The 13,852-nt window shown below is 53.0% G+C and overlaps 1 protein-coding gene across 1 annotated transcript in view; it reads left to right on the top strand.

Annotated features, from left to right (window-relative positions):
- LOC138566703 (adenosine deaminase domain-containing protein 2-like) overlaps window positions 1–13,852 on the top strand; it is a 1,803,535-nt gene that overhangs the window by 225,954 nt on the left and 1,563,729 nt on the right. The window contains exon 2 of the mRNA XM_069644294.1: window positions 6,647–6,900. Coding sequence (XP_069500395.1) covers window positions 6,651–6,900 — 250 coding nt within the window. The 5' untranslated portion in view covers window positions 6,647–6,650. The remainder of the gene's footprint in view (window positions 1–6,646; window positions 6,901–13,852) is intronic.

Below are 13,852 nucleotides of genomic sequence, written 5' to 3'. Positions count from 1 at the left end.
AATTTTCACTTTTTTTCGGTTAATCGAGCCTCAAGCTCCACCGTTCCTACTCCCGTTAACGGCTACCCGTTGCGGGATTTTCCTACGCCCCTCAAGGGTGAAGATTTCGTAGAATCAACTCCTTGGAGAATTCCAGAAGATTTGCGGCCTACTTCGAGATGGCCCAGGATGCGAGTTCGTCGCCCGGACCCAAGCTGTTTCGCAGCTGCCCTGGATGCGGGCTGCAGAATGTGTTTAAGGAAGACGAACATTCGCGATGCCTCTATTGTCTTCATGGGGACAAGACTCATGTAGAGAAGGACTGCCAGTTCTGCAAGAACTTGTCGGAGCGGACCATGAGGGACCGTCGATCCCGTCTCGCAAGCTGGTTGGAGAAGGGCTCGATGGGTGAGAAGAAGAAAAAAGGGTCCGAGCGGGCTTCTAAGTCCTGTGCGGGCGCCCCGGCGACGGGGGCCCAACACCAGGCCAAGCGCCGCGAGTCCGCTGGCTCCGGGAGCGCCGAAAGGTCGGGCTCTTCGGTCGCCAGGCAGGGCGCACCTTCCCCGGCACCGTCAACCATGAGCCAACGCTCCGGTTCGGGGAAGAGAAAGTCCGAGACCCCGAGTAAGCTTCGGGAGAAGCCCCGTCCGATCTCAGAAGAGGGGGAGCGAGGCGTCGCCCCTCCTCCGAAGGAGAAGGCCCGGGACGCACCTAAGGTGGTGAAGGCCCCTACCGAGCAGGTGAAGGCCTCTATCGAGGCTATTGCGGCGACTCTTGCCAAGCCGGCAGAGATACCGCCAGCAGAGACTGCCTCCGGGACTAGAGTTTCCCTGCCGCCAAGGAGGGAATCCTCTTTTCAGCCCATCGTCGTGGCTGCCATGATGGAAGAAGCGAGGGGGGGCACGGTGCCCTCCTCGAGCTCGGAGTCAGCCTCGGAGGAGGAACTGACCGAGGCCGTGAGGAACCTCAAAGTCCAATTCGAGAAGGTTCGATCCCATCAGGAAGATCCTCGGGAGATAACCGAGGAAGACGACGATGGTGAGGAAGAGCGGCCTTCCCTTCCGGCGCAGCTGGATCCTAGGCCTCAGGATGGCTCGGCGGCCATTTTGTCTGCCATCCAGTCCTTATGCTCTGAGATAAGGACGAGATTCCCACGGCCCAGGCCGGAGGACCTGCAACCTGGCCCGTCGGGAAGTCCTCAGAACAAACGACGGAGGACCCAACCCTCTCCTCCGCTCGCCCCCGTAAGGCCTGCAGTTCCCTCCTCATCCTCCCACGAGTCGGTAGATGATGGTGCGGTGGGCTCGACGACGGGTTCTGAGGGCGACGACGACAGAACGGGTCTCCCGTCGCACGGGCCTCTCCGCCCGACGAGATTGGCTCATTCCACGCCATGATCGCCAGGGCGTCCGAATTGTTCCAGCTCTGCCCGGAGGAGCAGAAAAAGGAAGGTTTCCTCTATCAGCACCAGGAGGCCAAGAGTAAGACGGTCATCGCGGTGCCCCTAATCGATGACATCTGGGAGGAGGGCCTGTCGGTTCTCAAAAAACCCTCCACGGCACCAGCCAAACGGGACCGATACGAGAAGAAGTACAGGGTCCCCGATACCGCTCCCCTGTGCCTCAGGGCCCAGCCAACGCCAGACTCGGTCGTCTCGGCGGCAGCGAAGAAGAAAGCGGCGGCGTCAGGAGCCTCGACGTCTAATTCCCCGCCAGACGGTGAGGGAAAGAAGTTGGACGCCATGGGGCGGCGGGTCATTTCGTCGGCGGTGACGACGATCAAAGCGGCCAACGCCCTGGCGATCGTGGCCCGTTACGACAGGGAGCTCTGGTTTAAGCTGGCCCCCATATTGGACTTCCTGCCAGACGACAAGAGGTCTGAGGCCCTGGAAATACTGCAAGAGGGCGAGGTGGCGTCGGACCACGCCATAACGGTGGCAACCGATATTGCCGATACCGGGTTCCGCCAGCTGGGCAACAGTGTTTGCCTACGACGACGGGGTTGGCTATGGGCGACCGACTTCCGTCAGGACGTCCAGACCAGGGTGTTGGACATGCCGTTCGACGGCAGCAACTTGTTCGGTAAGGCGGTGGACGAGTCCCTCCAAGCCATAAAAACGGAGACGGCCCGCGCCCTAGGAGCCCTTCAGCAATGACGGCCCTTTCGGAGCTCCGGAGGCAGACAGGGTGCCTCCAATGGATCCAGCGGTGGCTCGTCGTCCTACCGCCAGGCGGCACGCTCCTCGTCTCAGGAGGCCTACAGGGGTCGCGGCAAGCAGGGAGCGCCTCGCCGCCATCGGCAAGGTGGCCAGGGCGGCAAGGCCACCACCTCCAAGCAGGACTGAACTGGCCGTGGTCTCGGGCCCCCACCGAAGCACCCCGGTGAGAGGCCGGCTGACGAATTTCGTCGGCGTGTGGAAGTTCATCTCCACCGACCGTTGGGTGCTGGATACCCTGGCAAGAGGACACTCTATCGAATTCCTGAAGAAGTGCCCTCACGTTCCACCTGTGGCCAGGAAGGAAAATCACGTCCCGCAACTGCTGTTGGAAGTACGGGCGATGCTCAGGAAAGGCGTCATCGAGCTTGTCCCGAAGAGGCTCCGGGGTGTACTCAAGGTACTTCCTCGTCAGGAAGAAGACGGGCGGCTGGCGCCCCATCCTGGACCTTCGTCGTTTGAACAAATACATCAGATCACAAAAGTTCAGGATGGTCACCCTCCAGCACGTACTGGGACAGCTGGAGGAAGGCGACTTTCTATCGTCGTTGGACCTGGAGGATGCATACTTCCACGTTCCCATCCTCAAGTCACCGAAAGTTCCTCAGGTTCGTCGTCCAGGGACGCCACTACCAATTCAGAGCACTACCGTTCGGATTGAAGTCGGCCCCCAGGGTCTTTACCAAGTGCCTAGCACCAGTGGCGGCGCGGCTGTGTCTACAGGGGATTCACGTCTACCCCTACCTGGACGACTGGCTCATCCGCTCGAGGACGAGGGATCTCGCCGTCGAACACACTGCGAGGACCGTCTAGCTACTGAGAAACCTGGGATTCGCCATAAACTACCCGAAGTCCCGCCTGGTGCCGTCGCAGGTGGCCCTGTTTCTGGGAGCGAAGCTCGATACAGTGAGGCGCCTGGCGGCCCCGTCGGAAGAACGGACGAAGACCATTCTAGGCAAAGTGCAGCGCCTCCTAGCCACGGACGTGGCCAGGGTGAGGTCCATCAAGTCCCTACTGGTGATGATGTCCTCTTGCATCTACCTGGTGCGCCTCTGCAGACTACGGATGCGCCCTCTTCAAGAATTTCTCGACGCCCGTTGGATACAGGCGACGGGCACCTTCGAAGACAGGGTCCCCCTCAACGAGGTGTTCCGGCGGGCGATTCAGTGGTGGGGCGTTCGAGCGCACCTCACGGCGGGCAAGGACTTTCAGACGCCGGCGTACCAGGAGACGGTGACGACGGACGCCTCCCTGGAAGGTTGGGGCGCCCACACCGGAGATCTCCACGCAAGAGGCCTCTGGCTCCCGGAGGAGAGGCTCCTGCACATGAACGTCCTGGAACTCCGAGCCGTGTTCTGGGCTCTCAAATCGTTCCTCCCGTCGCTCAAGGGCAAGGTGGTGCGGATCTTCACGGACAACACCACGACAATGTTTTACATACGGAAGCAGGGAGGCACCAGATCCCCAGCCCTATCCAAGGAGGCACAGGATCTGTGGCACTGGACGGTCGCCCAGGGGATGTTCCTGGTTCCCTTCCACCTGGCAGGAGAAAGCAACACCATCGCCGACTCGCTCAGCAGGGAGCTGCGCGCGTGTCACGAGTGGGAACTGCGCCAGGATCAGGTGGATCAGCTCTTCCGACGATGGGGCAAACCCCAAATCGACCTGTTCGCAACAGCGACGAACTCGAAGTGCAAGAGGTTCGCCAGCAGGTTTCCCCAGCCGAGAAGCATGGGCGATGCGTTGTCGTTCCCCTGGGACGGTCTATACCTGTATGCGTTCCCTCCGTTGCCGTTGCTGCTTCGACTCATCAGCCAGCTCAAGAGGTCCCGGTGCAGGATGATCCTCGTCGCACCGGCGTGGCCGAGGCAGATCTGGTTCCCGGACCTTCTGGACTTGTCAACGTCCCCTCCCATCAAGCTGTCGGCGGACGCGGACCTTCTCTCCAGAGAAGGAGGCGCCATCTTCCACCACGACCCGGCGTCGCTGAACCTGCAGGCTTGGCTCCTGCAGCGCTAGAGTTTGGAGGCTACGATATACCGGCCGATTGCAGAGAGGTTCTTGCAAAGGCCAGGGCGTCCTCGACTCTCAAATGCTACGGTCATAAGTGGAAGAGGTTCTCTATCTGGTGCCGAGCACAGAAGATCAACCCCCTACAGATTACGGTCCCTCAAGTGCTGCCGTACCTGCTATCGCTGGCAAAGGCTGGGCTAGCCCATGCCTCCATTAAGATTCATCTGGCGGCGATCTCCAGATATACCAGAACCACAGGGCGGACGTCCCTGTGGTCCCATCGACTGGTAAAAGAGTTTATGAAAGGACTGTTCCAGTCGTTCCCGCCGGTGAAGGCCCCGGCCCCGGCGTGGGAACTTAACATGGTGCTGACCAGGCTCATGGGGCCCCCATTCGAGCCGATGAACTCAGCACCTATGAAGTTTGTGTCGTGGAAGACTGCGTTCCTGGTGGCCATTACCTCCGCATGACGAGTGGGAGAGATCCAGGCCCTATCCTGCAAAGCACCGTACTTGACTTTCCATGCCTCGAGGGTGGTGCTTAGGACGCACCCCTCCTTTATGCCCAAGGTGCCGTCGGACTTCCATCTCAACGAGCCCTTGGTGTTACCTGTTTTCTTCCCGTCTCCTTCGTCGCCGGCCGAGAGGACTTTGCACTCGCTGGATGTGGCTAGAGCGCTGAAGTTCTACGTGGACCGCACGAAGAGTTTCCGGAGGACATCACAGCTGTTCGTGAACTTTGGACCTGTGAATCAAGGGAAGGCTCTCTCGAAGTCTTCTATTTCCAGATGGCTCTCCGGCTGCATCATGCACTGTCACCGGTTGGCTAATCGACCGCTGCCAGGCCGTCCGAGAGCACATTCGACCAGAGCGATCGCTGCTACTACGGCGTTCTTATCTGGTGTGCCCCTGCTGGACATCTGCAGGGCTGCTACGTGGAGGTCGACGCACACCTTCACGAGATTCTACTGCGTCGATCGGGATTCCAGGGAGGAGTCCAGGGTCGGCTAAACTGTGCTGCGCAACCTGTTCGTTTAAGGTGAGCCTGGTGAGGAGGTAAGAGATGCTTAATGTTGAGTTGTTGTATTGCTTAATGTTGAACCTTTTACCACCCCCGGTGGTTGTGCATGTGTGTACTACTATTTAATCTTATATTCATGAGCATGTGAATCCATGCCAGACCCCATGCTGGAGAAGGAACAAGTTACTTACCTGTAACTGTTGTTCTCCAGCATCGGTCTGGCATGGATTCACATGCGAACCCTCCCGCCTACCCCTCTGCGGCTCTTCACTTGGTCATACTGCCACTTCCCGTGCTACCAAATCTGAAGATGGCTGCCAGAGGCGGGGCTTAGGTAGAGGGCAGTCATTGGCTGTGGTCAGTATGACGCAGAGATCAGTGATTGGTTACTACTAGGAAAGGCAGATCAGAAACGAAACTGATACTGATTTTTCTTTACCGAGGATTCCCAGCCTGACGACGGGGAATATTCATGAGCATGTGAATCCATGCCAGACCCATGCTGGAGAACAACAGTTACAGGTAAGTAACTTGTTCCTTCTGCAAGGTCATCTCAAGGAGAACCGAGAGGAAACCTGAGGTGATCTGCTTGTAGTTGCAAACTTTCAAGGGTCCCTTTATCTGTACAGCCTTTAGAAGACCCCCAGACGGGCGACCCAAGCCATTCAAATCCAGAGCTGCAAATTGTTCTGAGGTTGTATTTTTGTACCCATTAAGGACTGCCTTATTTTTCATTTGATGGTTGCCGCTTGCTCCCATCTTAGATTTAGGTTTGGATTAGGCGTTTTTCCAGCCTGCATACAGTTTAAATAAAACCCTCTTGAACTGTAATCACTTGTGTCTGTCTTTACTGTGGTCACCATGAGTTCCTCACACTTTGCAGTGCAATTGTACATGTGTCGCTCTAACTTCCAGATATGATGCAAACTTATAATTCTGTCCATTAATGATGACCACTCATGCTTTACATATCGTATAGATGTATTATAGTTGTATTCTAACGTTTATTTATAGATTGTCCCAAAAGCAGAAAGTAAAATTTCACATAGGTGTGTTTGTTCAGCATGTTCCGTGCATCTTTTTCTTTTATCATATTCCTGTTAAAAAGAGGCATTGCTAAAGACAACAATTTTGATTAGATGGGCATTTGCCAGGCACTGCCATCATGAATAAGCCCGGGTGCATTTGCCAGCTGTTGTCACCTTATAGCCAGGTAGTACCATTATGGCATTGCTTGGCAAATGCCTAAACCATGGCCAAAACTGTTGGCTTTGCGTACGTGCATCGTGTTGGGAAAATTGTAATGGTATCACTTCTGTTAAATTTAAACAAATGCAATGTCTCATCAGCTGCTTTTGTTATCGTTAATAAATAATATGTTGCAGATTAAGACTGTGCTTCCACCATTTACAATTGCAGTGAGATGGCAGCCGGTGGGAGCCCCAGGACAGCGCGCAGGGTTCCGCGGATAGCCGCTCTCATGAGGTCCCCGTGGCAGATTGATGGTCCATCAGAGCATGGATTGCAGTTGTCTTTTGAGCACTTATCAGAACCCCAGGGAACAGAGCCTTTAAATCCATTCACAGGGGGGCATCCTGGACGTGATTCTAACATGGAGGAGCTGACCTCTCACTTAAAGAGAGAATGCCAAGTAGCGGGTGCTTCAGGTGGAGGTGAGTCCCTTTCTAGAATATGAGCATATTGTCAGTGTATTCCTATATGATGTACAGAAGGGAACTCAACTGGGTGCTATGATTAGTTTTATTTATTGAATGTTAGTTTTTGAGTATAGAAGTGTCAGTCTCTTGAAAGAAAATCTGCTCTAGTTTTAACCAGTATGTGGGGGTTTAAAATCAGTCTTTGAGACAAAATTACGATTAACTTAGCATGTTTGTTTTTTGTATTTTCTTCCTCAGCCATAGCTACTTAAATAAATCTGGTAGGAATCTGCTCTTCAAGGAAGTGTCATCACTTTACATTTTAAAGCAACCCCATGTGATGATGTAAGAGCAACAGAACATCTGAGACATAAGTACAGATCCACACCATTATTTTCTTGGGTTAATTTGTATTAATAATTGTGAACAATAAGATCTGTTACACAGCCAAACATATGTAGGAAGTCCGCAGACTCCCCGCCACACCATGGACACTCCGTAGGCGCCAGCCTGTTAAAGTGTCCCACCTTTTGCAGGGTCATGTATGTTCTATACAGTATATTCGACTGCAGCAACAGAAAGCTGGGATTCCTGGAAATCTTTTTGACAAACAACAATGCTGTATTCCACTGCTTAGCATCCAGCTCGTAACCCAAATCTGTCTCCCAAGCAACTTTAATTCTCGAAATCCGGATGCTCGCTCCCACAAGCAGGCACTGACAGAGGCGTGTTACCAGCTTCCACCATAAAGGCCACCATGTCTTAGTGAAGTTAGTAAGCCTCATGTGTCCCAAGAAATGTCCATTGTTTAGTCCATATTCATCAACCACTTCTGAGAAGCCCTGTTTACCCCATCCCTGAAAAGGACCCCCTGGGTGGCAAGGCCTTTCTCTTCCCATCTCCTAAATAGGGACAGATCGCATTTATCCTGACACACACTCGTGGATAGGGGAATATGCATATCCAAGGCCAAGGACCTTCGCAATCTATTTCAAATGCTTTGCCCCAAGTGTAGCAGTGACACGTCACTAGGGAGACAGCCCTCCGACGACTGGCCTCAAGGCACCATTTATCAACGAAATGTCGAGATTGGCCTCGTCGGAGAGCCAAGCGGCCAGGAACTGTGACTGAGCAGCCAGATAGTATAATTCAAACCACAGCAACTGGATCCCACCATCTTCCCATCTCATCTTCAGCGCAGATAACACAATCTTGTGTTGCTTCCCTCCCAAAGAAATCCATTAGCAAGGGAATATAAAGTTTTAAAAAATGGGCCTTGTGCAAGGAAATGGATATTGGTAAAGCAATATATTTCGCAGGGCAAAACCACAATTTTTACTAACGCATCTCTTCTCATCAGTGAGAGCGGCAGCCAACTCTAGAATCTCATAGATGCAGAGGTCACTGTCATAGCGCTCACCGTATTATTCTCATGCATGTGGTCAGGGCGATGGCATATATTGACCCCCTCCAAATTCCAAAATGTCAGTTTCCCATCGTATGCCCAACTCCGGTAGGTCCTCTGGGCTAAAACTCTACAAACTCGCAAGCGGGAAAATACAGGATTTATTTTCTTTACTAAAGCAGATCCCAGTAAGCTTGGCAAAATTCCTGAGTATCTCTAACACCATGGGGAGTTTACTTGCGGGGTCATGAATGTATAAAACAACTATTTATTTGAGTCCCCAAACTCAGTGCGCAGGTAAACTGCCAATGGCTCCAACACTAGTTTGTACAGCATCGGAGACCGAGGGCAACCCTGTCGGGTACCCCTACGTATATGCAAAGCATCGGATATATGCTTAGCTGTGCACACTCGGGCAACTGGCTCAGTATAAATCTGTCTTACTCCTACGTGCTGTCCCCTTTCCTCCATACTTATGGGACATTCCGTCCTGTGGGATGGGACCGGAGCCCTTTTGTAAAAACATCACATTTTTCAAAAATGTGTTCTTCTGTTTTTATGCGGGGTACCGCACGTGGCCATAAGCCCGCCCTCCTTTGCTCTGCCCAGCGCTTCGCCCATCAGTCCTTTTCTCCGTGTGGGTAGGACTGGACGCACTTGCATCTTTGAAAGATGTTTTCCTTCCAGTGTCCTTCTCTCCTGCTCCGGTTTGTCAGTCGCGTTGTAGTCCGTCTATGCTGGTTCATTTAGAATTTCCTTCTTGTTCTTCTTGCGAGTGACGCTTCGCTAGGGTGGATCCCCATCCTCTTTGTTTGGAGTGTTTGGGTCTGCATCATCGGTGGGACTCGTGTTTCTACTGCGATTCCCTCTCGGTCCGGGCACTTCAACGTCGTCTGGAGTGGTGGGAGTAGGTGTTTCAGTGCATTCCTCCTCTGCATTTTCAGAGTTTCATCGACGAGAAGAAGTGACGCCCGGTAAGTTCTTTAGTTTTTAGGGCACCCTGGCCGGGGGACTCCTTACTGGGGTCTTTCTGGTCCGGGAGGGGCTTCATAAGCTCTGTTACCGGGCCTTCCCCTGTGGTGCCTTCCAGGCCCTAAAAAGGTACCAGAGTTTTCTCTGAGGGCTTCTGTAAGGGGCCTGCCAACACCGGATTATAATCCGAGGGCCCCTCCTGTGGGTGCTGATTGACGGCCCAGTTCTACTGAGGCGGTGGGAACCAGAGGTTGCTTCGAGGTCTCTTTGGCTGGAGCTTCCCATGCAGACACCAGTACTTGCCCTGAGGCCTCTGTAGAGGCTTTCTGTACCGAACCAAGGTATGAGGCCCCTCTTAAGGGAGCTGTTACCGGACTTTGTTGTGAGGTTCCTCTTTCTGAGGCTAAGGTGACCGACAGAACTGTGAGACCTGTCAAGGTCTTGTCTGTGAGGTGGATTCCTCAACGTTCCCGTCTTGACGGTGATACCGGTTCTGTTGAGGGGGCACAGAGTGAGGTCGCTGACCGTAATTCCTCTGTTAACGGCTCTGCCGAGGTTACTCTTCTACAGGCTAATTTGGATAATAGTATGTCTCAACCATCCCAGGCTACACAGTACCGGCTCTGCCGAGGTTCCTTGTGTCAAGGCTAAAGTCAAGACCCCTGACCCGTCTGTGGAGATAACTGCCTCACTCACACATGTGACGCAGTTCTCCTCAGATGCTGACAAAATGGCGCCCGTTCTCGTGCCAACTATGGTGGCCATTTTGGATTCCTCCCTTACACCTGCGCCATAGGCGTCGGGTGCTGGGAGTGTGCTTTCAGGTGAACATCGACTTCCCGGTGCAAATCCTTTTTGTCCAGTTTTGACTGGAACGGTCGGATGCCATTACCGCACACGGTCTCTCTGCCTGCTACATCTGCCCCTTTTGATCTATGTTGATCCGAATGGAGGAGGCCCTTCTTGGCAGCCCTCTCCCTTACTGCCTTGGAGCTACCCCTCTCATGAGAGGCCTCTTCCCACACCAATGCCTAAGCCTTCAGGAGAGGATGCTTTTTTCGGGAAAATTCAGAGGCTCGTGTACTCTGACCCTATGAAAGAGTATTTCAAAGGTCTTTTTAGGGAAATCTGCCAGCCTGCTCCTGTGCCAACGGTTCCAGCCATAGCACTGGTTGTCCCGGCAGATGCTCCACCGCTACCGATTGGCCCACCTCCAGCCCTTCCACCACTGCCTCCCTTGTCTCCAATAGACAAGTCTTCGGCAGAGCCAGATGTCACGCAGGTCGATCTGGACGTGTCAGAAGACACGCAGGGGGATCAGGATAGCGAGGACCAGCCTCGCTCTGTTAGAGTGTTCCATGACCGGGTTCTGGACTTGTCTCATCTGGATGTACCAGTACCTGAGGCACCCGCTCCCCAAGATGGTGTGCTTTCTGGGGCGTTCACCTTGTCTCCTCAGGAGCGTACTGGCTTGTTCCTAAAGAGGGACATTTTGGTTGAGGTCCGCAAGGTCTGGGATAAATCACGCTTTGGACTTCACATTAACAAGAGGATTGACGCTTGTTATAGGCTTCACATTTCGGAAGAGGTAGCCTTAGTGTCTTCCATTACGGTCTCTCAGGACTTGATTTTCCTGGGTTTTCGTTGGAACACGATCAATTGGAGAGTGTACTTGACTGGGGACAGAATGGCGGATCAGTTGGCCACGTGTCAGCTGTTTATGCAGTCTGAGAGAATGTCGGCCTGGTGGTTCCAGAGGCTTCTAGGCCTCGTGGCTTTGTGCGTGCTGGCTCTTCCTCTTCTCAAGATGAGGCAGACGCAGCTGGCTCTTGGGAGCTCCTGGCTTCAAGCAGTGGATCCAGATTCCAAAATGACACTGGTTCCACCTTTCATGAGGACTGACCTCTTGTGGTGGTTGTCTCTCAGCAATCTATCGTTGGGTGCCCCTTTCCAGGACCCTTGCCCACTATCGACTGTCACGTGAGATTCCTCCCTTCTGGGTTGGGGTGCGACGTTGGATCATCTCCAGGTTTTTGATCTTTGGTCGCCACAGGACAGACAGCTTCATATAAATCATCTGGAGCTCCTGGCGATATTCCTGGTGCTGAAAGCGTTCAAACCAGGCATTGTCAACAAGGTGGTCCGTGTCCGCACGGACAATGCAGTGTCCATGTTCTATATCAACAAGCGGGGGGGGGGTACCAGGTCTCCTCCTCTTGTGGATGTTGCCATTTAGATTTGGGAATGGGGCATTCAGCATGGTATCTGGCTGGTAGCAGTTACATCCCGGGCCAGCTGAATGTCACTGCACATGCTCTCAGCCGAAGAACAGTGGTCGGCTACGGGTGGGAACTGAACACTGAGATCCTCCTGGATATTTTTCGTTCTTGGGGCACTCCAGAAGTGGACCTCTTTGCGACATCGACAAACTGGAAGCTTCCTTTGTATGCCTCTGGGAACGGGCTCGGAGCCTCCTCTAGAAATACACTTTTCCGCCCCTTCCTCTGATCCATCAGGTGCTTTGCAAGCTAAGGAACACTGTGAATTGCTCTCTCCTGTTCATAGCCCCTTGGTGGCCGGCCAGGTTTTGGTTTTCGGAGCTTCTGCATCTATCGGTGTGTCTGCCACTCAAGCTTCCGCTGGTTCCCAATCTGCTTCACCAGAGCGATCAGCAGTTGTGGCACCCCTCCCCACAATCGTTCAGCTTGGCGGCCTGGTGCCTGAGTTCAGATCTCTAAAGCGTTTCAGTTTTTCTGCGGATAACGTGCATTATTCAGGTGGCCAGGAAACCTTCAACAAGATCTCAGTACAGGAGTAAATGGTTACGGTTCTGCCACTGGTGTTTAGCTAGGCAGCTGGACCCAAGGGAGGCTACTATCGACATAGTCCTGTCTTTCGTCTAACATCTGGCAGAATCGGGCATTCATGTCTTGTCTTGCAGTACTAATTTGTCGGCTGTTGCCGCTTACCTGCCCACTGACCAGTGCTCTTTTTCACTGATGAATCTGGTCATTAAAAGACACTTTGCAGGCCTATTTCATCTTTACCCTCCTGTTCGCAACCTGCATCCAAGGTGGGATCTGAATGTGGTCCTTACGGCCTTGTGTCATAAGCCTTTTGAGCCCATGGCGACTGACTATTTTAAATACCTTTCGTGTAACGTGTCCTTTTTGATTGCTGTGACTTCGGCAAGGCATGTAAGTGAGGTAGAATCAGTCAATTTGATTGTCTGTCTTCTTTCCAGACCCGGCCTCAAGAGGCCGAAAGGCTTCTGCACTACCTGGACGTTAGAAGAGCCCTTAAGTTCTACCTGGACAGAACATTGGAGCTAAGGAAGTCTTGGCAGCTTTTTGTGACCTTCGGAAATCCGCAGGATAAGCCGGCCTCGAAAGCAACCATCTCCCGATGGATTGCTGCCTGTATTTCTGAGGCGTATACCATTCAGGGTCTTCGGACCCCAAAGGGAATTCATGCTCATCTTGTGCGGTGCAAGGCGGCTGCCGTTGCCTTCCAAAAATATGTTCCCTAGGAGACCATTGAGAAAGCGGCTACGGGGGCCTCCCCATCGGCTTTTTGTAAACATTACTGTCTGGACCTGAGCTCCAGAGCTGATTCTCAGTTCGGTCAAGCTGTGCTTAGGAACCTGTTTCAATAAGGAGTTTCCATCCATCTGTAATTCATGTGAGGAGTGCTTGGGAATCTCCCATAAGTATGGAGGAAAGGGGACGGGACGTAGGAGTATAATAAAGTTACTCACCGTAGTGACTACCTTACTCCTAGTCCATAGTCCCCTTTCCTCCATACGCCCGCCCGCCGTCCCCTCTAATAAGTTTCCTGTCATTGCTTAAAGGGCTCAGACCTGGTGATAAAAAAGGACTGATGGGCGATGCCCTGGGCGGAGCTAAGGAGGGCGGGGTTACGGCCATGTGCAGTACCCCACGTAAAAAGAGGACATATTTTTGAAAAATGTGATGATTTTTTACAAAACTGCTCCGGTCCCGTCCCACAGGACTGAATGTCCCATAAGTATGGAAGAAAGGGGACTATGGACTAGGAGTAATGTAGTCACTACGGTGAGTAACTTTATTAAACCCAAGGAGAGAACCCATCCCGGAGACCATAACCCCCCAGGACAGCATAGATCCACTGCCAATAAACGAAAAAAAATGCCTTAATGGCATCCAGGGAAACCACAGCATAGGGGGGCGTTGTGCGTCTGGGATCTGTCGATGACATACTGAGTCTACGTAAGTTCATCTATGTACTTCTATTCGGAACAAAACCAGTTTGGTGTCGGTGAATCGGGGAGCCAATAACGCGCCTCAAACGACAAGCATGCTGTGCCATCAATATCTTCACATCCTGGTGCAACATTGACAGGGGCCTATAGGATTCACACTGACTCTGCAGGCAACCAGACTCCTATGCCTCCTCGAATACCCAGTGGAGCACCGGCACCAGCACATCACTGTAGGAGTTATCGAATTCAGGAGGTAACCCGTCCCCACCCCATATCGTAAACCTCATCTCTGTTCACCATCCCGTCGACACTGATAATAACTACTGAAAACATTATTAATTTGCCGACTG

The sequence above is a fragment of the Ambystoma mexicanum genome, chromosome 2p (assembly GCF_040938575.1).
Source record: "Ambystoma mexicanum isolate Mex_15411 chromosome 2p, UKY_AmexF1_1, whole genome shotgun sequence".
NCBI classification, from domain to species: domain Eukaryota; kingdom Metazoa; phylum Chordata; class Amphibia; order Caudata; family Ambystomatidae; genus Ambystoma; species Ambystoma mexicanum.
This window is presented reverse-complemented; position numbering and strand designations above follow the sequence as displayed.